This window comes from Stenella coeruleoalba (genome assembly GCF_951394435.1).
Source record: "Stenella coeruleoalba genome assembly, chromosome: 21".
In the NCBI taxonomy this organism is placed as follows: Eukaryota; Metazoa; Chordata; class Mammalia; order Artiodactyla; family Delphinidae; genus Stenella; species Stenella coeruleoalba.
The window spans coordinates 13,080,934-13,103,689 of NC_137167.1; the positions used below are offsets into that span (position 1 = coordinate 13,080,934).

The 22,756-nt window shown below is 40.9% G+C and overlaps 2 protein-coding genes across 5 annotated transcripts in view; both read right to left on the reverse strand.

Annotated features, from left to right (window-relative positions):
• The window catches only part of RBPMS (RNA binding protein, mRNA processing factor), a 187,341-nt gene that overhangs the window by 123,967 nt on the left and 40,618 nt on the right, over window positions 1–22,756 (reverse strand). The window lies entirely within an intron of this gene.
• On the reverse strand, window positions 15,719–20,361 carry LOC307179843 (MAD2L1-binding protein-like). The gene has a single exon (XM_079909498.1). It carries the CDS (start codon window positions 16,939–16,941, stop codon window positions 16,528–16,530), a length of 414 nt encoding a protein of 137 aa, XP_079765624.1. The 5' UTR covers window positions 16,942–20,361; the 3' UTR covers window positions 15,719–16,527.

Genomic DNA, 22,756 nt, shown 5'->3' on the forward strand with positions numbered 1-22,756 from the left:
CTTAGTTATATTCTATTTTATTATCCATACCTCATTTAAAATTCATCTCATATGATATAGAAAATAAAAATTGCAAATATATAAATTTAAAATATTTTAAACTACTACCAGGTGAAAATCTTGGGAAGGTCACAGAGACTCCCACAGAGCACAGAAACATATTATATGCAGGCTATTTTTTGTATTAATAGGGCTTTAGGTGAACTTACTAAGAACCACCCACTTTTCTAAACCTATTTCTACATGAGAATTTCAGCCAATATTTGTTTGCATTTAAAATGCCACATGACTGAAACACAAATTTTTAAAATACAATCTATTTTAGGTTGGCTACCTCCTCTAATTTATAAACTAGTTAGTTTACTGCAAAGCCCAGTGCTTATAACACATTCTTCCAGTAAAAGAGAAAACTTCAATGTTCAAGTCTGGATCACCTCCTAGCTTTTCCAATGGTAGGAATTTTCAATTCCAGAATACATGCTATATACTTAGGCTATGACTTATAATCTCCCAGCCTACTACAGGCACTACCTCTCTAGTGATACATATTTGTTTGATTTGATAACCACCTATAATCATATCTATTTCCCATTTGTGCAGTCATTTCAATCAAGTCAATATTAAGCTTATATATTACTTATGTGTATGTATAATTATGTAAAGGGATGCCGGTCTCAGAACACTTGGCATGACTTACAAAGCAGGACTGTATGTGTTGGCTGGAAGTACTGAAAGATATAACAAATGTCAGAAGAGAAATGATGAGGTTTGAGGTTGAGAAATAACTGAGATTAATAAAAGTATAATATATGCTTTCCAAATGGATCTAAAATGTTTCAAAGTTTATTAGATATTTTATCTGGGTTCTCACAGCACTGTAACTTTTCAATTTCTATAATGGAAGGAAAAGACCACTAAATTGAGCCAAGTAATTTAAGTCACATTTCTGCTTCAGAACTAGCTGTTGAGGGCTTGGGCATGAACTCTCTGAGCCTCAGTTTGCTTATTTATAAAAGGAAGGTGTGGAATAGTTCATCTCCAGGTTCCATCCCAACTCCAAAGGTACAGTGAAAGGAAAAGAAAGGCTTTTGGTGAAAGCATACTGGGGTCAAAGGACATCAGTCAAGAAGACCTAGTTCTTGCCATTGAGAACCTCTCAATCAAGCCCTTGGAATATATATTTCATTGTTTTTACAAGTATATTTTTTTAAATTGTGTGTTTTTAGTCACAGTAATAAAGGAGAATGTCATCTTAAGCCACAAATTTAAAGAATTCAGCAGAATTGTTAGCACAAAACAAGGCAAATGGGCTCCAGAGTTACTGATAGATCAAAGAATCTGATGAACCGACAGCAGAACACTCATGACTGAATCTGTGTTGGTTTTTTCCCTCCTGAGGAAGAGTGACTTAGTAGAGCACAGTGTTTAAGCCCACAAACTCTGCAGGCAGACTGCCTGAACTTGAACCCCAGCTGACACACCTATTAGCTAAATGGTCTTGGACAACACAGTAACTAATTGGAGCCTCGGTTTCCTCGCTGATAACACGGGGGACAGAATGAAACCTACTCCATAGGGTTGCGAAGAAGACTAAATACGTGAATATTTGTAAAGCATATAGAAAAGCAAAAAAAAAAGAAAAGAAAAGCACCTGGCAATAGTAAGCATTATATAAGTTTTTGTTAAATAAGTAAATATAACCCTTCAACTGCTATGAGGTAATACTTTTTGCTGGCGGGGCAAAATGAACACTAAAGAATGAAATTATTCAAGTCCAAAACTTAGGACTTCATTTAGCCAAAGATACTTAGAAAAATTACCCATAAAACGGTTTTTCAACAATAGCTATTAAGGAAAAAACATGACCACTGAACAAACTGCACACACCACTTAAGACACAAATATTCCCTTATTAATACTGAATGTCCAGAGTGAAATGTTGCTGCTCATACTACCTCCACGCCCTTTCAGGAACTTCTCATAGAGTTCCTTTTCAAGGTTTAACGCGTGAATGAAAATATGCATGTATAATACGACATATTTGTAAAGAACACAAAACAGTACTCTTTCCAGAAACCAGCTCTATATTTTCCATTTTGTGAACTTCACACAGCTCAGGCAGGTTCCAAACCTATTCTTCTCCAATTGAGGAAGAATTCTCAAAATTGTCAGAACCCGGGGGCATGTGAAGGATCTTTCCTAGTGGACATGACTTGACCTGTCAGTGATCTCCCTGGAACCCGGTGTGCCGTCCAGGCTCTGGGTAGGACACAGGCTGAAATACGCACAGCCAAAACAGTTTTCACAGCGCCAGAGCCTGTGTTCTAATAAGACCAAATAAAGGTACAAGCAACTTTCCAGATTGTGCTGTCCTGTGGTGCCAAAACTTCTCACTCATTCTTCCAAACGGCCACATCTCAGCCATTAAAGGATAACTTATTTGGAACCTCGTGAAAGACACTCCTAATGTATACATTCTATACAGCAGAATATAAAACGTCATCAGAAAACTAAAAAACATTGAGCTACAATATACCAATGACTTAAAACCTTTTTAGGGTAGTTAACACTACACATCACATGCAATACACTTTTTTGCTAAGTGAAATGTGTCCCAGGTACTAGGAAACCAGGGAACCTCATCCCTTTAACGCTATCCAAGCGTAAGCAGTGCTTAGACAACCGGCCTGTAACTCGCAGATGACCCTGCAAGGCTGGCACAAGCACCATTTTTTTTCCTCCAAATGTCTTAATCTGTGCTAGAGAGTGTCCCATTCATCAGAACATAATAAAATTTAAAACTATCAGAAATATAAAATTTTATTTGCAATGCCATCTTATGGCTCAAAGATGTTAAAAACAGAATATAAGATACACATGCACACACATTTGGTTTTGGAAATGAATAAAGACACAAACAAAATTACTGTTTTTCTAACCTCACAATCAGCACTGCTAATAACATGCATCAGTTTCTTCCAACTACATGAAAACAAAATTCCCAAGCCTCTGGCCTTCAAGTATTCATAATTATGATTCCTTCCTTTTCTGCAACATTTCTTCCCTGGGCTCTACTAAGTCAGTCTTAACATCCATCATACCCTGCTTGTTCCTGACTGAAAGCCTCTTCTTTTTTTTTTTTTTTTTTGCGGTACGCGGGCCTCTCACTGTTGTGGCCTCTCCCGTTGCGGAGCGCAGGCTCAGCGGCCATGGCTCACGGGCCCAGCCGCTCCGCGGCACGTGGGATCTTCCCAGACCGGGGCACAAACCCGCGTCCCCTGCATCGGCAGGCGGACTCTCAACCACTGCGCCACCAGGGAAGGCTCCCTCTTCTTCTTTTACAGTTATTCTTTACTTGGGTAGAAGGCTCACTTCTGGACTTAGAAGCCCCAATCAATCAAGTCTCCTTCCTTCTCCAAAGCAGTAGCATTCCGTGCCTGCTTCATTATTTCCTTCCTTCTTCGCTGAACTCCTGTTGCACTGTTTGTAACAAGGTCACATGTCTTATTCTGTCTCTATTTGTTTCACAGGCTTTAAGTCCTTTCCAATTAAACTATAAATTCCTTGAGAGCAGGCACCTTACCTTATTCACCTATCACTATAGTTTTGAATTAGGGATCTAAATTTCCTAAGGTTAGGGATCAAAGTTTCCTTCTGGATCTGCCATTTACAGATGACACACTCACTTGGGGAAAACCACAACTGGATAGTACTTAAATTATTTCACAGAAATGGTCAGGATCCTAACTGTAAGAGAAGACGACTCCCTTCCTATCTATCCGTCAAAAACAATAATTTAAACCCGTGAAGTGATTTATAATGTGTAAGAATTTGAGATCCCAAATTAAGTAACATTATCTAATAGTGGATTTACACAAACCAATAAATTCAGTGACTTCTAAGAGAGTACCATTAAGTATTTGATAATTTAGTTTTGTTTTAATGCTCAAGACCCAGAATTACTCTAATCCTAAATTAGAGGTCAACACAATTTGTTCCTTTCCAAGAGGAAAGAACCAGCTTTCTTCTGCAAAATTCAGAAAGGATAGCACACGAACAATTACAAGAAAAAGAAAGCATAAGTCATTTCTCTAAATAATATAGTAATAATAACAAAAGTTTATCTTAGGTTAAAGCACATTCAAGAGTTAAATGCAAAGGAGCTCTGAGATAAGAGATGACAAATCACTTGTTTAAGCAAGCCCCATGCACACACATCTACCCCTCAAGTATTTTACGGCGCTTCATCATTTCACCATCTTACATCTTCAAAACCCTTGCCATTTTTATAACATTTTCAAAGGACCATAAGTAGTATGAAATAACGTTAATTTTTAAGTCCTTGAAAAACAGTATTATGCAGTACTTAGTTATACATATTTCAGTTCTAAACTGGCAATCCCGAGCTACCTTCTTTACTGCTCCTGGGGCAATATATGTTCAAGAAAACATAAGGGACAACAAAAAATATAATCAGAAAGGTAATCTGCTGAGGGAAAGATCAGATAATTCAGTGTTTCTCAAAATATGTCTGATTACAAAGATGTCCAGGGTGTCTTAAAAAATAGGTTGCTAGGATTCTCCCCCAGAAATTGATTCAGTTGATCTCGAACGAGGCTTAGGTGTCTAAACTTTTAAGAAGCAACACAGATGATTTTCCTGTTCAGACACATTTGGGAAACACTGATATAACAAGTTACCACATCCACAGAAAGGTTTTCTAGTTTTAAAAGAACATACAAAGCAATATTCAATTATGCTTCCTCCCACTGAGAGGAGGTTGTGGCCTTGAAAGCTCCTCACTGCCAAGGGCCATGGGGGCTGTTGGGAAGAACTTCACTTGATCTGGGAGCAGAGGCCTTTGAGCCAGGCCCAGGGTGAATCTCACACACGCAGAGAACTAGACCCTTTCCTATGAGACACAGATCTGTGATTATATTTTATGAGGTACTTCTGCATTTATTTAGGAGGAGATCACTAAGTCTGTGCTTAAACTAGTGACACAGTGAACTCTCACTATAATTCTTTATTGAAAATAATAGAATAATTCTCCTGAGACACTCCCTAAAATTTGAGAGTTGTGGCTGTTTTGTTTTAGAAAAGGAGAATATCTGAGAAGGAGATTGACGAACCAATAGGCAATGATTAATTACTGAGAGCTTACTACTTGTAAGGAGTTGTAAAGCAGTGTGCTCAAACTTGAGTGTGCATATTATCTCATAGGAATTTATTAAAATGTAGATTCTGATTCAGTTGACCTACTGTAGGGCCTGAGATTCTGCATTTCTAACCAGTTGCCTGGTCCAGAGAACATACTAAAAACGTTCTACAGGAACGACTGTCCAAACTTTAATGAGCATGAGGTTCACAGGGAGGACAAGACGGTTATGTAAAATGAAGATTCTTGGTCTCCATTCCTGGATATTCTGATTAATTAAGGCTGGGCCTCTGGAATGTGCGTTTTTAAATAGGGTCCCAAATGATACTGATACAGGCAGCCCATAGAACACACACTGAGAAGTACTGCTATAGAGGTCACAAAGATGAATGAAGTTTGGTATGTCTTTCTGAGGAATTTACAGGGTATGGGAAAGAAGACATCTGTGCCAGGTAGCCATATTTGAAAGCAGTATGAGATACTCAGTAAGAACAGTACTCACAACTTGCTCTAAAGTTCGTAGATATTGATATTTTAGGAAAGGAAAAGGTTTTGAAGTTTTGACTAGCTAACAGAAACTATTAAGAATAGTTTTTAGACAAATAGCATAAGTATACCTCATAGGACATAAACAAATGTCAGGAATCAGCTCCCCCAAGTCTCTGATAAGAAACGGCTTGACAAATGTAAAACAGATCGCTAGTGGGAAGCAGCTGCACAGCACAGGGAGATCAGCTCGGTGCTCTGTGACCACCTAGAGGGGTGGGATAGGGAGGGAGGGAGGGAGACACAAAAAGGAGGGGATATGGGGATATATGTATATGTATAGCTGATTCACTTTGTTATAAAGCAGAAACTAACACACCATTGTAAAGCAATTATACTCCAATAAAGATGTTAAAAAAAAAAAAAAGAAAGAAAGAAGTGGTTTGATGCTGAAGCAAGTTGTCCCTGTATACGTTCCATAACAGAAAATACTACAAACATCTCATTGATGGGCAGGAATTTGAGGCCTAAGAATCACTTGGTACTCTTCCCCACCACCCAGGCATCATTACAGAGGTCAAAGATGATAGAACGACAGGTACTAAACCAAAAGAAATGAAAGAAGGACCAATCCTATACACTACAAGAAAAAAAAATTCTTATGCGAGGGGCAGTAGAGGCGGAGAGAGCTCATCAATCTGGATGCAACGATCTGTTCATCTAGTGTCTGAACAAACGCCAGTGTGGAATATCTAATTCCAGCCTAATGATTCTTCACCTCTCCTCCTCTAACATCTAACATTTTAAAATTACAGTTTGGATGCCTTATCTCTGAGGGGTAATGCCCGGTACAACCATCTCTGCACATCAAACATGAATTACTCATTCCTTCCTGCCTTCCTACAGGCTGGACTTGATGGACCTGGGTTTCTCGGCCACCTCTGAATAGAGATAAAAGGCCGCTAGGATGCCCCTATTTTTCATGACAACTAAGCAAAGATGACTGTAAAATATATTTCTGGGGCTTCCCTGGTGGCGCAGTGGTTGAGAGTCAGCCTGCCGATGCAGGGGACGCGGGTTCGTGCCCCGGTCCAGGAAGATCCCACATGCCGCGGAGCGGCTGGGCCCGTGAGCCATGGCTGCTGAGCCTGCGTGTCCGGAGCCCGCGTACCGCGGAAAAATATATATATATATATATATATTTCTGATTACTGCCTTCCTCTTATTGAAGTTCAACTGACGCTGAACTTAGTATACTACTACTTGTACTGATGATCTCTTAGAAAGAGGAATGCAGCCTCGAGGGAGCCCACAGAGGAGGAATGCAGAGGGATATGAAGGAAGAGGCACTTCAGGGAATTACGAGTCCTATACTCGAGTACTAAACACCTCTGACCACTGCTTCAACCCTCAAAACTGTTTCTAGGGATGCACCATCTTTCTGAGGATCCTTGAAATAATACTGTAACGAAAATAATGATGGAGAAGAAACCTGGAAGCAACCACTTTATAGCGGTTCCAGGCCAATATCAATTCCTGAATCAACACTGCACCTAGCTGCCGACTACTCTGCATTCCCTAGAAGATGGGAACAATTTGTAGTTAATTTGATTCTTTAAAACAAATGGGTTAAATGTCCCCATAAATAAAATCAGCCCCCAACTGCACAAAAATCTCCAGTTTCTCACTTGTTCTCCGTTCTTATCAGTATATCCATCGCTAACAGACCGTTTGAGGGAAAACATCGGTAAAATGACAGTTTTCCCTGAGAAAAGGCACTCAACTAACCCCATTCATATTTCTAGAGCTCCTGAAATAATGGGAGCTACTTCCAAAGAGAAAACTGTTTGGGGGTCGGGGGAGATCATCCGTATCTATCAAAATCTCAACTTAGTTTCTGTGCAAAGCCTTCTTGCTTTGCTTGACAACCTTCACACGACCTATATTAAAACACCCACTAAATAATGAGAGACACCTCAGTCTTGTCTAATCAACAAAGCCCTATGAGTACAGACCCTGTGTCAGTAGCTGCAGTAATAACTGATATACATCATTTTATACAAGAAGTTTATTAGATATTAGCTTAGGGAGGTATGAAAATGAAATCTTCTGAGGCTTAGGGTACTGGCATGGCAGGTATAATCCAAAGACCTCAAAAGCCCAGGCCAGTGAAATGTGCTGGTCTGCCTACTTCCGCTACAGAGCAGGTTATGAAAAACAAAAGGACTCCTACATTGCAGCACCCAGGCCTGTTCAAGACCCCAGGACTGGAACATTTCAGGGCGTGCAAATGATTAAATATTCTACCTCCAGGGCTTTTAAAGCAGTCTACGTTTTTTTTTTTTTCTTTTTCTTTTTTTCGGTACGCAGGCCTCTCACTGCTGTGGCCTCTCCCGTTGCAGAGCACAGGCTCCGGACGCACAGGCTCGGCGGCCATGGCTCACGGGCCCAGCCGCTCCGTGGCATGTGGGATCTTCCAGGACTGGGGCACGAACCCGCATCCCCTGCATCGGCAGGCGGACTCCCAACCACTGCGCCACCAGGGAAGCCCAAAGCAGTCTACTTTAAAAACAAATATTAAAATGCTGGCTAGTCACCATGCTCACTGTACGTTTTCTACTCATTTCAATATAAGTGGTAGGATTTTTACTAAAGAAATACACCTGCCTTTCATCAGTGAGCATCATAAATTGCTAAGGAAAAATAATTTTACTCCAAAGTTTCTCTACTAGTAAAGAATGTTTTCTTAAACTGAAGGAAAACCTAACTTTTATAGCTTTCAGTCAATGGGAAACCCAATAAAACCAAAAGTGACCGATAAATTAATAGCTACGTTCACCCACGTTGCTACAGGAGACTATGCCAGCTTTTAGAATGCCAGTTATTTTTTCACAGTCATGCTGCTCTGGAAATATTATGCAGCATTTTATGTGATGACTTCTTCCCACTCAAGCGTCATGAGTTCCAAGGCAGGAACTGAGACTGAAAGCCTGAGCTGGTTGGAGGGAAACTATCAAAAGTTGCTATTTGGGGCTTCCCTGGTAGCGCAGTGGTTGGGAGTCCGCCTGCCGGTGCAGGAGACACGCGTTCGTGCCCCGGTCCTGGAAGATCCCACATGCCACGAAACGGCTGGGCCCATGAGCCATGGCCGCTGAGCCTGCGCGTCCGGAGCCCGTGCTCCATAGTGGGAGAGGCCGCAGCAGTGAGAGGCCCGCGTACCGCCAAAAAAAAAAAAAAAAAAAAGTTGCTATTTGTTCCCCACGTTCCAGGCCAACACCACAGGTATGGGCGTGGCGTTCTGCTCACACCCTTCCAGCCCCCATCAGAAGTGACCTCCCAAGGTGTCTGTCCTACCCTTCTCAAAGTCTAGTTCTGGGTATAAGGAATAAAAGCGAACAAATCAGGTTGTAACCATCCAGAGTTTCCATCAGACTAAAAGGAAGTCTACTTGATAGACTTTGCAAAGTAGTCCATCTCCAAGTCCATTTCATGCTGAACGGCTTAATTATTAATTCTTAGGAGCTAGCATGCAAGTGATTAAATATTCTACCTCCAGGGCTTTTAAAGCCATCTACTTTTAAACAAATATTAGAATGTTGGCTAGTCATTGTGCTTCTTGACTGTAAAGTGACTAAACATAGCAATCTAAAGTTTCGTCATTTTAATCCATTCTCCTACCCTTCATTTCAAGAGGAAAGTTATTTGGGAGAAGGAAACTATGCATTAATTTATTTTGATGTGGCAACCTGCCTTCCATCTGTGTCCCTTGTAATACCTCCATTTGTTTAAAAGAAAGATAAACTGTTCTTTAAAAAGGCTTGGAGCCCTGCTTCTAACAGGACATCCTAGTTGACCTGGAGTATAACTAAACATAAAATGTAATTTTTCACGATTTTCTGTTGAAACTAAACTCTGCCCATAAAACCGTAGACTCTGGTCCTGAACGAGCGCTTTCCAAAACAATGGAAAAGTACTCTGAAAGACAAAATGCCTAAGAGACTCTCAGAGGGGCAGAAACCCCCTAGAATCTGGTCTCCAGCCTGAGCAGTGATGCCCCTGCAGTGAATCTCCCTGAGGCCCAGTCTCTCCCTGTGTGAGGTGCGGTGACAGTGCTGGCATCTGTCTCCTCCTGAGAGGAGGTGGTATGTGAGGACAGGCTCCGTGACCTGCGGAGAACTAAAGGCGGAGGGAAAAAGGGGAAATGATTTAGGTTGCTTCAGGATATGAAAATATGAGACTAAGTCAGAAGAGGAGAATCATGTGAGAGAATCCTAGTATTTTAACTAAAACTCCAAGTTTATAAATGCTATGAAGTTTTTTTGTCACATTTTCCTTTCTCTTACTTTCTTTCCTTTCATTCAATGAGGCTCAGCAAAGCATTTAAGGAATAAACTGTTCAAAAGTCTGAGAATGTGGAGTTAGCACTGATCTAAATGCTGTTTCCCCCGTGAAAGGTACCTATCATTCTTCTCCAGTGTTCCTAGCTGAGTGAACAAATACGCCAAACCCCCAGATTTCTAATCCTGACTTCAACTCCAGGGGAGGGGCAGGCTTGATAAACAGAATAGAGAGAAAAGCTGCTCCTGTGAATATGGCCTCACAAAGTCTTGATGAATTGGATAAAGAGAAGAAATAAAGGGTATGCAGAGCTGTGTAATACTTAAAAAATACTGCCAAGCATTCTACCACATGCAGTATTTAATCCCAACTCTGACCAGATCAACTAGGTCCTATTTCTGTCTCCATTTTACAGATGAGAAAACTGAGGCTCAGAAAGCTTAAGTAACTTGTAATAAAACTACGAAGTGACACAGAGCCAAGACCTGATTCTCCTGAGGCCAAGACCTCTAATTCTTTATACCCATTTCTACCCACTGTTCTATGGACTTTTCCAAATTCTTACCCATTTCTACCAGTCACCCTTTCTTTTTCATGCACCGCTGCTTCCATTTCAAAAAATTCTATACTTGATAGATAAGGTGTCTTGAATTTGAGAGGCAACACGGTAAAGACGGTAAAGAATGGAAAGGGAGCTGGTTTCAAGACTAGTACTGAGAACAGTGGTAGAGCTAATCCTCATGCCAACGGTAAAAGGGGCACAGGGGCGCAACACCAGGAGTGCACCGCCTCACAAGTATCCTGCCATCTTCCACCAAGAACGTCATGCTGAACATTTTTTAAAAACGCGCAAGTGACTTCACACATCCTTAATGTTACAGCATTAAGATAACGTGAAAAATACCAACTCTTCTAATACTTTACTGACATACAAGCTAATCCATTTAATTCTAATATTCTAATTAACATGAATTATGCAAAAATGATCCAGAACTAGAAAACAGATTTTTTAATGTTTCATTCTGAATTTAACAATGGACACTATAGTTGTAAAAAACCATCTCAGGGCTTCCCTAGTGGCGCAGTGGTTGAGAGTCCGCCTGCCGATCGATGCAGGGGACACGGGTTCGTGCCCCGGTCCGGGAAGATCCCACATGCCGCGGAGCGCCTGGGCCCGTGAGCCATGGCCGCTGAGCCTGCGCGTCCGGAGCCTGTGCTCCGCAACGGGAGAGGCCACGACAGTGAGAGGTCCGCGTACCGCAAACAAACAAACAAATCTCAATTTTTGTTTGTTTGCTTTTCATGCCAAAACCCTCTTACTTCTACCAGCGTATGTATTCTCAGAGAAAATCAGGAACGCTGAAAGACCAGGCTATAGATTTCTGAGGCAAGAACAAAACGAACTAAGAGGCTTTATACGTCTCCTGTTTTGATCAGGGAACTATCCATAATTAATCAACTAACAAAAAAATGTCATCACAAATGAAGTACGTGACAGCGATATTAACAGCATTGTTTAAAAATTCCCCAAATAGATTAACAGATACACACTACTGTATATAAAATAAACAACAAGGACCTACTGTATAGCACAGGGTACTATATTCAATATCTTGTAAAAACCTATAATGGAAAAGAATCTGAAAAAGAATATATACGTATAACTGAATCACTTTGCTATACATCTGAAACACTGTAAATCTCTAATTTAAAATCTTTTTAATTAAAAAAAATCCCCAAATATATGCTAAATAACATTTTTTAAAGTGAGGTAGATCTACATTGCTGATACAGAAAGATGTCGAAGATACAAAAACATGATGCAGGTGCAATTTTGTATACTGACAAAATAAAGCTCTAAAAGTATTTATTTCAAAGCCAGTTAGATGAAGGACTTTTACTTTCTAATCTTCACTGAATTTAGTTTTTAAACCATATGTTTTTTTTTTTAATAACAATTTGTCCTTACAAAGTCTTTCCTAAATTAAGAATTAGAGATCCTTCTCTACACATGAAGATTTGTAAGGAAATGTTTTCCAGGGATACCCAAGACTGGTGATTTATAGATCCCAATGGCTGTATAACAGAGGTGGGTCTTTTTTTTTCTTTTTTTGGCTTCGCTGTGCGGGGATCTTACTTCCCTGACCAGGGAGAGAACCCCGTGCCCTCTGGACCACCAGGGAATTCCCGGGTCTTTCTTTCTTTTGGTAAATATTGACAATGACGAGTATTCAATGTTAACAAAACACTGCACTTAATATTACACACTTTAGTAGCAACGGCCAGTTTTCTACAGTATCTATTCTTCCCATTTTACAAAGTAATATTTTTTAAAAATTTATTTATTTTTGGCTGCGTTGGGTCTTCGTTGCTGTACTCGAGCTTTCTCTGGTTGCGGCGAGCGGGGGCTACTCTTTGTTGCAGTGCTCGGGCTTCTCACTGCAGTGGCTTCTCTTGTTGCAGAGCACGGGCTCCAGAGCGCAGGCTTCAGGAGTTGCAGCACGCAGGCTCAGTAGTTGTGGCTCACGGGCTCTAGAGCACAGGCTCAGTAGGTGCGGTGCACAGGCTTAGCTGCTCTGCGACATGTGGAATCTTCCCAAACCAGGGCTCGAACTTGTGTCCCCTGCATTGTCAGGCAGATTTTTAACCACTGCGCCACCAGGGAAGTCCCAAAGTAATATATTTTAGCTCGGTACACGATTTGCCAAACTCCCTTGCTGGTTAAGGTTATATTTCTAAGGTCTGCGCATGGTGTGGGCAGAAGCAATGCCTGCAAGTTCTAAGTTGTGCCCATAAAGGCAGCATATCGTCCCTCTTTTCTGTTGCAGAGAAGATATGATGGTGAGAACTGGAGCAGCCATCTTAGACCATAAGATAAAAGCTACCTGTTGAAGATGGCAGAGCAACAAAATAGAGACCCTGATGAATACGGACCAACCACACAGACCATGGAACACTTTTCAGGTTTTCATGTGAGAGAAATAAATGTCTATTATGTTCAAGCCACGTTACTCTGTTTTTCGTTGCTGCAACGTCATACTGCATGCATGGTGGGCATACACACACATACGCTCGTGCTATAAATATCTCGTGTTAAAAACAAACTTATTAAACTAAAAACTAATCTACCTGTGTTAAATCTTAAGATAGAAAACAGAAGCAGAAGAACCTAAGATATCTTGGTTTCTCCCTTAACCTCCTTGGTTTTTGAGCAGCAAGTTTGAAACAAAACAGCCTCACCCTTCATGATTGCTGGCCTTGATTCCTACTTGTTAAAGGAGTAAAATATAAGATTTAAAATACTGTGAGACTACTAAAAATAAAACATACCAAGTGACCTAATGCACCTCACAGATTACACAAAAAAGAGAAAAGTGAACTAGAAGGAATCACCAAACACAAACTATAAAATCATCTCTAAAATTAATATCCCACCTCACTATGATGTGAAGCAGCAACAGAGATAAATTTATACAAAGAAACAAGGCTTACTTCAAGGTGATTTCTGCCCATTTAGATCTAACTTTCCAAGGTACTTTTAATGTGCCACATTGGTATGTCTTAAGGAGGCAATGAAATCAGTTAACAAAATCCTCACACAAATATATTTATAGACAGACTAAAGATAAATGATAAACGTTAGAGAAAAGAAAAATCTAAACCCCCCAATATCAGCTTCACTTCTATAGAAATCAGTTATTTTTAGGAACTAATGAACTACTGATTTATAAATGAGTAAAAATGAAATCTGTACTTCTTCAGAGAATAGATATACTTCAGCAAATTAATCTAAAAATTATTCTCCTGAAGTGCTTAAATACCTATGTATATAGTTACTTTTGTCAATGTCTGTTTCTTACAGACACAAGGATAGTAACATTTCCTCTAAAATTTTAAATTTGCCCTTCATAGAGTACATAGTTTCTGCGTACAGTATCTGTCTTATCTTTTCAAAAGCATACATTATTTTTTCAAACATTCCACATTCTCCTTTTGGTCAGGCTCTGACTGGCAAATATATGTACTAGGTGAAAAGAGGATGAAAATCTAGACATCTACTTATTTTCTAGTATAAGCGTCAAGAGATTTTTCAATGGATTTTAACAGAATAAGACGTGCCAGACCGCTAGACTTTCAGGCCAATTGTAATACTAACCATGAGTTCATACGAGACAACTAACCCCACAGTCCCAAGCTCAGGAGGCTCCCTTCTTCGTAAAAAAAAACTAAAATCTTAGGAACACTTAAGTTACTTAAAATTTAAGATTTTTCTACATCAGATATTCTAGAAATGATTCACTGGCAGCAAACCAGAGCAAAAGATTAAGATTTACAGGGTGGCTTTCTGTTCTTAATGTGTGCTTAACAGCAGAGGCAAATGTAAGCAGAAGTCACAAACAAAAGAAAATATTTCAGAAATCTGAAATCTTTGAAAGAGATGTTCTTTAAAACAATTGTTCAATGAGGAGTCAACTGGTAGGCAAGACAAGATGGCAATTAAGAAGAACATGGCTATGACCCAGCAATCCCACTCCTGGGCATATACCTGGAGCAAATCATAATTCAAAAATATACATGCACTCCAGGGCTTCCCTGGTGGCGCAGTGGTTAAGAATCCGCCTGCCAATGCAGGGGACAGGGGTTCGAACCCCGGTCCGGGAAGATCCCACATGCCGCGGAGCAACTAAGCCAGTGAGCCACAGCTACTGAGCCTGCACGCCTAGAGCCCGCAAGCCACAGGAGACGCCACGACACTGAGAAGCCTGCACACCGCGACGAAGAGTAGCCCCCGCTCGCCGCAACTAGAGAAAGCCCGTGCACAGAAACGAGGACCCAACGCAGCCAAAAATAGATGGATAAATGGATAAATTTATTAAAAAAAGATATATATATATATATATATATATATACACACAGGCACTCCAATGTTCACTGCAGCACTATTTACATAGCCAGGACAGGGAAGCAACCTAAATGTCCATCAACATGGACATGGATAAAGATAGATAAAGAAGATGTGGTACATATATACAATGGAATATTACTTAGCAATAAAAAGGAACAAAATAGTGCCATCTGCAGAGAAGTGGATAGACCTAGAGGCTGTCATACAGAGTGAAGTAAGTCAGAAAGAGAAAAACAAATATCGTATAATATCGCTTATATGTGGAATCTAGAAAAGTGGGTACAAAGGGAGACACAGGTGTAGAGAACAAACTTATGGATACCAAGCGGGGAAGGTGGGGGTGGGATGAATTGGGAGATTGGGATTGGCATATATACACTACTATGTATAAGACAGATAACTAATGAGAACCTACTGTATAGCACAGGGAACTCTACTCGGTGCTCTGTGGTGACCTATACGGGAAGGAAACCTAAAAAAGAGGGGATATATGTATACATATAGCTGATTCACTTTGCTGTACAACAGAAACTAACACAACATTGTAAAGCAACTATACTCCAATAAAAATTTTAAAAGAAAAGAAGAACATGGCATGTTTCTGCTCCGCCTCGTCCTCTTTCTTATTCTTTTACAATTGGAAAAAGGGGTAGACCTGAAACCCAAATGAAATGGTAATACGTGAAAAATACATATAATTACGTGACCCCCACCATATTCACCTTAAACCACAATGATTTAACTATTCTTATAGTGACAAGCCAAAGGTCCTAAAGTATAGAAAGAACTCAGTTCTGCATATAACTAACACTAAAATGGTGCTTACAAATGGCTATGTAGGGATCCACAGACCCTAATCCGATTCCAAAACCTAAAAGCTCAGAAGGCCTAAAATTGTGTGCGATGGGGGGAGAGGGGTCGTATATGTAAATGCACCGGGTGGCAAAACATGACCTGAAATGACTCGTTTTCATTTCTCCCACTTAGTGTAACTATTCGTTTCACTGGAGAAATAGTAGTCTGCTTAATTACTAGGCTCTCAGACCTCACTGGGGGTATTGTGTTCAGTGGGTTATACACTGTGTTGTTTTTTTTAACATTAATCCATTCATTTTATATTTAAGTTCACAAGTCACATCCACATTATGTCCCTAGTAAAAATTCTGAAAGTCCTCAGTAAAAAGCAGGAAAAGGTCACCTCCATAGGAGTGTCTGTCTATGGGCCCATGTTTGCTTTCCAACCCCCAAAAGAAACACCTGACCCAGGACCCTCTGGGAAAATCAGCCTTTGCTTCAAAGAGATGCTTGTTCGGTGATGATTATTACAGCCCTAGCCATACCATCAGCCCCCGGGGAAGTCTATAACGGAGGCAGGCAGCCAGGAGGAGAGAACCTTCCTCTCACCAGGAATTAACTAGCTCCAAGCAAGAGATGGGTGACTTGGTGCCAGGGGGAAAGACAATTTAGCCATTGTGTTCACGATGAGCATTCCCATTCACTCGTGGAAGCCCTTCAGTGTCACTGGTGCCTGGAACCAAATGTAATCCTCCCAGGCTGTAGCTGGGATGGTGGGTCGGCCACGGGGTAGGGTCACAGCCAATCTGTGGCCCAGGCTGGGCACTCTGTAGTTGAGCTTGGGTCAAAACCAGTCTTCTCCACAGTCGTGGTGACCCTGTGCCTTGACGATGGTGCCTATGAGTGGAAGAACCTTCATCTCACTGAAGGCATCAGCCATGAAAATGGCTCGGAAGAGGCGGCACAAAGAAGCTGCTGTGCTCAGGCTCGGGTCCACGCTGTTGGGGACCAAGCGAGACAAGTCAAGTTCGTAGAACTCCTCGGGACTGAGGGCATTGCCCCCAAGGAGGGTCAGCACCCGTGGTACTAGTGTCCGGGCAAAGAGACCCTCCAGGTGGCCGAGGACGCTCTCCAGTTCTGCCAGGGTTTGCTGGCATTTCCTGCTGCTCGCCTCAGCAGTGGCCCGAGGTTTCTTCTTCACCACATCCTCCGCCAGAGACTGCGGCCAGGGGCTGCACTTCCGGCTCCGGGGCGTCATCACCACCTCCTCCCCACTCTCCACGTGGTTTGAATCTGTGTTACCTTTTAAAATCTAAAAGATTTTGAAACCCATCTGGTCCCAAGGATTTCAGAGAAGTAAGTGTGGACCTGTATCAACTCAATCACCCTTATCACAACCCTCTGAGATGGGAGTTAATTTGCAAACGAGGTTAACTAAGGGTTAAGGAACCTCCTCAAGGTCAAAAAGTTGGTAAGTGTTAAAGCTGAGATTTCAATGCAAGCAGCTCAGAGCCTGGAGTCTTAACATTATGCTAAGCAGTCTTGTCTTCTCTCTTTTATAGCAACCAGATGAATGAGGTTTTGGATTTTCTAGTCATAATTACCAAAGTTATTCATGCAGGACACACAAAAATCTTAAAAACCATATTGAGGCTTCAGGAAAAGAACAATAAGTACTGCATTTTAGGAAAAAGACTGGGCCTATATTTATGCCTGTATTTCATAAACCACACCCACACAGCGCATTGCTCCAGATCAGCATTGCGGGTACAGGGCAGAGCTTGAACGCGCTCTGTCACAGCCATCCTCGGTTATCAAGGAGCCATTGCCAGTGGGCGTGGCGGAAGTTGTCTAAGCACACGCTTTTTTTCAATCGCCCCTACTGTCACAAGTGGATGTTTCAGGGGACATTAACATCGACACTATGATTGAAGAAAAATTATTATGGGGGGTTAAAAAAAAGGTCACGATTAAGAGTCATCGCATCCGTGGTGACTTAGCCTTTCCCTGGAAACCTTAATTCAGTTACTAATATCATCCCCAAAGCCATCCTGACCTTCCCTCTTCTCTCCGCAGGAAACTTAATAGGTCTCTTACTTGGTGCCCCCCCACTCTTGACAGCAGGCTCGGGCTCAGGCCCAGCTGGCACCCTCAGCCCCGCTACCAAGATGGCAGCCGGAGGGGTTTCCCGCCACCAGAAGTGCAGCTGCACACCCGACACAGCCTCTCCGGTGCCGCATGCATCGGTCGAAGGAAGAGAAAGGCAGACGGCAAACCGAGGGCCTAAGGGGCACCATCTTTAGCAAAACAGGGAAGACAGCAGGAGTAGGGAGAATGTAATTAAGATGAGAAGGCTGTGACCAGCCGGGAGGGTTTACAGAAACAAGATACAGCGCCACCAACGCCGCATTTGGGAGCCGCCAGAGTCAGAGGAAGCGAGAAGAGGGAAGAAAACCTTCAAGGGCCACAGGAGTGCTACAGACGAAGGGCAAAAGGGAAAAAAGCGATGAGGACCTGGAAGTGCAGAGAATGAGAAAACGGAGTGTGAAGAATCTCAAGTGTTGTATTTCATTTTCTGGCTTACTTATGCCTGTATCACCAGAGGGAACATTTGGCATAGTAAAGGTCCAAAAAGGTATCGTTCAAAATTAAGTCACTACTTGCTCTTAGTTCAGTAATTTCCCATGTTTTTCTATCCAAGTTACCTGTTTCTCTAATATGTGTAGTCTATAGGAGGCTGAACATGTTGTTTCTGATATGATTAAGAGGATACACGAATAAATAAACACTACAGTGGAAAAACTCCCAAAACATTAGATTTTTTCCCTATCTTTGGAGGGTTCATTTTTTCCACCTTTAACAGCAAGGAGACAATCTTGATACTGCCTAGCGTCTGTAACAGAAAAAGGATAGAAACTAGGCATTATGATGGAAAAAGTGAAACACTGGGGAGTTGAAGAGATCCACCACCTTATCCATCTTTCTAGACTGTTCAGTCTCTGGAACATTTCCATTAATGGGCAAGAAACATCCTAGTGCACTATGTACACCTGTTATTTGTAAACTCTATGACATGAATCATGCTTTCCCCACAATCTGGTCTACTGAACTTGACTTTTTTTCTATCAGCCTAATACCTGTGCCAAGTTTGAGGTCTGCAATTTTAGCTACGCAATGTTCCACTGCTTTTTCTACCCTGGTTAAAAATTTCCCTACTGGTTTTGCTGAAAATCAAGAAGAAACAATATACCAGACCTATTAAAAGCAAGTTAAAGAACAATTTAAAACCCTAGCTTTTTAGAGTACATCCGAATCTCCTATTCGTGTACACTCAGACACTCAAAAATTATTTGATCATTATGGTTAGTGTGAAAAATTGATAATTACTATAGAAAACAAAGCAAACAAAATAACAAGTGCTGCCGCAAATGTGAAGAAACTGGAACGCTTCTTCACCCTTAGTGGGAATGCAAATTGGTGTAGCTGCTATGGAAAACAGTACGGCAGTTCCTCAAAAAATTACACATAGAATCACCATATGATTCAACTATCCCCCCTCGGGGTATATATCCAAAAGAACTGAAAACAGGATCTTGTAAAGATATTTGCACACCCACGTTCATAGCAGCATAATCCACAATATATCCAGGAGGTGGAAACCATCCAAATGCCCATCAACAAATGAGTGAACAAACAAAACAAAATGTGGTCTATACATACAATGGAATATTATTCACCTTTAAAAAGGAAGGAAATCCTGTCACATGCTACAACATGGATGAACCTGAGGACATTATGCTCAGTTGAAAAAAGCCAGTCACAAAAAGACATACTGTATGACTCCACTTACACAGGATTACCTAAAGTAGACAAACACACAGAAACAGAAAGTAGAATGGTGGCTGCCAGGGGCTGGAGGGAGGGGGGAAATGGGGAGTTGTTTAACAGGTACAGAGTTTCAGCTTTGTAAGAAAAAAAGTCCTGGAGATCTGTTGCATAACAATGTGAATATACTTAACATTACTGAACTGTACATTTAAAAATGGTTAAGATGGCAAATTTTGTGTTTTACCCGCAATTAAAAAATTTTTTTTAATTATATAAAAGAAGAAACAATTAGCAAGAGAGAAGCAAATTGAAGATTACCGCTACAGAACTTTTTTCTTGTAACTTTCAGAATGTCAAAAGATTTCTAACAACATTCCTTTGAGACGTTCACTGCAAGTCAGCCTATTTAAGGTTCTCTTAGGTCCTATTATAAAAGGTTCCTTGTAAACCATGCCTCCACATTATGCTATCCTGAGAAAGGACTCCCAAAGGAGAAGATATTGCTTTATGAATTATCAAAACTACTTTTAACTTCTTAGAAATTGCCGACTTATGACTCCTCCAACTCAGCTGTAAGATTCGACAGGAAACATAGAAGAACACATCCTTTCCTTCTGGCTTTAGGATTAAAGTGATTTACTTTTAACTTACGCACCCATAAAGTTTATCCTCCAAACATTATTTCACATTAGTGACTGATCACAGCTCACATTAACTTCAACTAAAATTAGGTCAAAATAACCACTAGTATTACAGTATCAGAGTATGTTTGACACTTCCAAGTAAATTCAGATATTCCCCCTCTACAAACAGACATTTCAAATAAGACCGTATCTTTCTATTTCTAGCTCTGTATATAAATACAAACTTGACATAGACAGTGGCACATCTAGGCTATTTAATAATATATATCATTAATACAAAGGGAAAGAAACACATAAAAAGGTAGAGTAGTATAGTCTGTACTTGAAATACCTCTCCCTTCACTCCACCCCCATGTGTGTCAGGATAAAGAAGTAAACTAATTTAATTCCAACTGCAGAAGTAACTGGTAATTCTTAATCCTCTGTGAAAGGTAATCAGCTACACCTTTTTTTTTCCGGCTGCACCTTGTGGCTTGTGGGATCTTAGTTCCCCAACCCGGGCCCTTGGCAGTGAGTGCAGAGTCCTAACCACCGGACTGCCAGGGAATTCCAGTTACACCTTTGCTTGAATAAGTGTTTCCTCTACCAAGTCACTTAGAAGTTTCAGGTAAAATGGCATTCTTGGCTGCTATCGTCTTCCCTACCCCTTGCAATAAGGACCACCATCAACTTCTGGTTCCACATACTGTCAGTCCACTTCACTGCACAGGTAGGACAGATGGGGCAAATCTACTTAGTTATACTCTGTATCTGATAAAGGGTATAATGACCACCCTAAAACTCGGGAAGGAGAAGGGTAAGACTAGCAGTTGGCTCAGAAATTTTACAATTATTTAGAGAACCCTGTTGATTAGTTTTTTTTTGTTTTGTTTTTTGTTTTTTTTTGCTGTATGTGGGCCTCTCACTGTTGTGGCCTCTCCCGTTGCAGAGCACAGGCTCCGGACGCGCAGGCCCAGAAGCCATGGCCCACAGGCCCAGCCGCTCCGCAGCATGTGGGATCTTCGCGGACCGGGGCACGAACCCGCGTCCCCTGCGTCAGTAGGCAGACTCTCAATCACTGCGCCACCAGGGAAGCCCCTGTTGATTAGTTTTTATTTTAACAAAAGCCACTAGGCTATCAGCAAGGGAAGAGGAAGATGGGAATGAATAGTAAGCAAATAAATATCTAAAATTGTGCTCTAAGACAAACGTCCATAATAGATAAACCATTTCCTAAGTAAAAACAACAGTTTGTTTGTTTTTTTAAAGCACTCAGAGTTCAACACAGAATTCTTCTGAAGTGAACTTGCTTGTCCAAATGGCAGGCTTTGATAATATCAATTTTAACGTTTGACCTATAATCCCAACGACTCCAGGTCAAACTGCTACACATACCATGACGAGGAGTATAAACGTATAAAGGTTCATTATTTATTCAATTCAAATGTTCTTACTTATTCAAATGTTCAAGAAACATTAAATCCCATGAGCAAGGATCTCTGCTAGTACAAAGTCCAGTCGTATGAATTCAACACAATGAATCCATCTTTCTTTTGAAAACAAAAACACAAGCAAACCATAACTGCATGAAAAAATGTAAGGGCACCAGCAAGCTGTGGCAACCACATATCCCAGCCCTGGAGAAGCAGGGAAGCAGGATGACTGACATGTGCTGAGAAAGCTAATGTAGTCCTAAGTGACAGTAATGTTAGATAAAGGAATGTAATGGTGCCAACATGTTCTGCATAGAAGGACTGTACTCAGAGCACAAAATCCCATCTGAAGACTTCCCAGAGAAGAGCAATCAGGTCAGGAAATCAACTGGAAACTATGGCATATAAAAATGGTTGAACAAAGTAGAGATGTTTATCCTGAAGGGAAAAATACAAGGCTCAGGAGAAATTTGACAGCACATTTAAAATATTTACAGCTGCCCTGTACAAGGAGTAGCTTAATTATGTTGTCATCCAACTAGGCAGGAATAGTACTGAGCATGGAAGTCACAGTTCTAGGAGCGCAGAACCACGGAAACTGTCCCTATTAAAATGGGCTACCTTGGAGAATAGAAAGCTCCTGGCAGCAGGAAATGTTTAAAGTGTTCAGAAAAGTGAAAAGAAAACCTGGAGTAATTACTTTTCCGAACCTCTACACATCTTCTGGTACCAGGAGCTTTCTATCCTCCAAGGCAGTCTGTTTCACTATGAACAATTATTTTCTTCAAAAGAAAAATGGGGATAATTATTGGAAATAACTAAATTCCAAATAAGGACTTAAGGAAATGTCAGAAAAATTGTTGCTCCTTCCCTGAATTTATCCATATTCCAAACATTTTTTCTATCTTGAATCAATATATCGCTGACTTAAATAATCTAACCAAAGACTGTTTTTCTCCCAGTCACCAACTTACCTTTGAAACCTCTTCAAGATTATTCCTGATACAGTCTTCCCTAACTCATCACTCCACCACCACAAACACACAACCACACAGACTGTGCACATATCCCCATTGGCTGCTGTCTCTTTAATCTGTGTATATCATCAACACAGTACTCACTGTCCCATAAGGATTACTGACATGAACAGAATTCCAAGTTACAGCAAAGACTTTGAATTTAGAAAGTC

What these genes read in the sequence shown, in the direction of transcription:
- LOC307179843 (XM_079909498.1), bottom strand. Translation starts at nt 16,941, where the DNA reads ATGACGCCCCGGAGCCGGAAGTGCAGCCCCTGGCCGCAGTCTCTGGCG.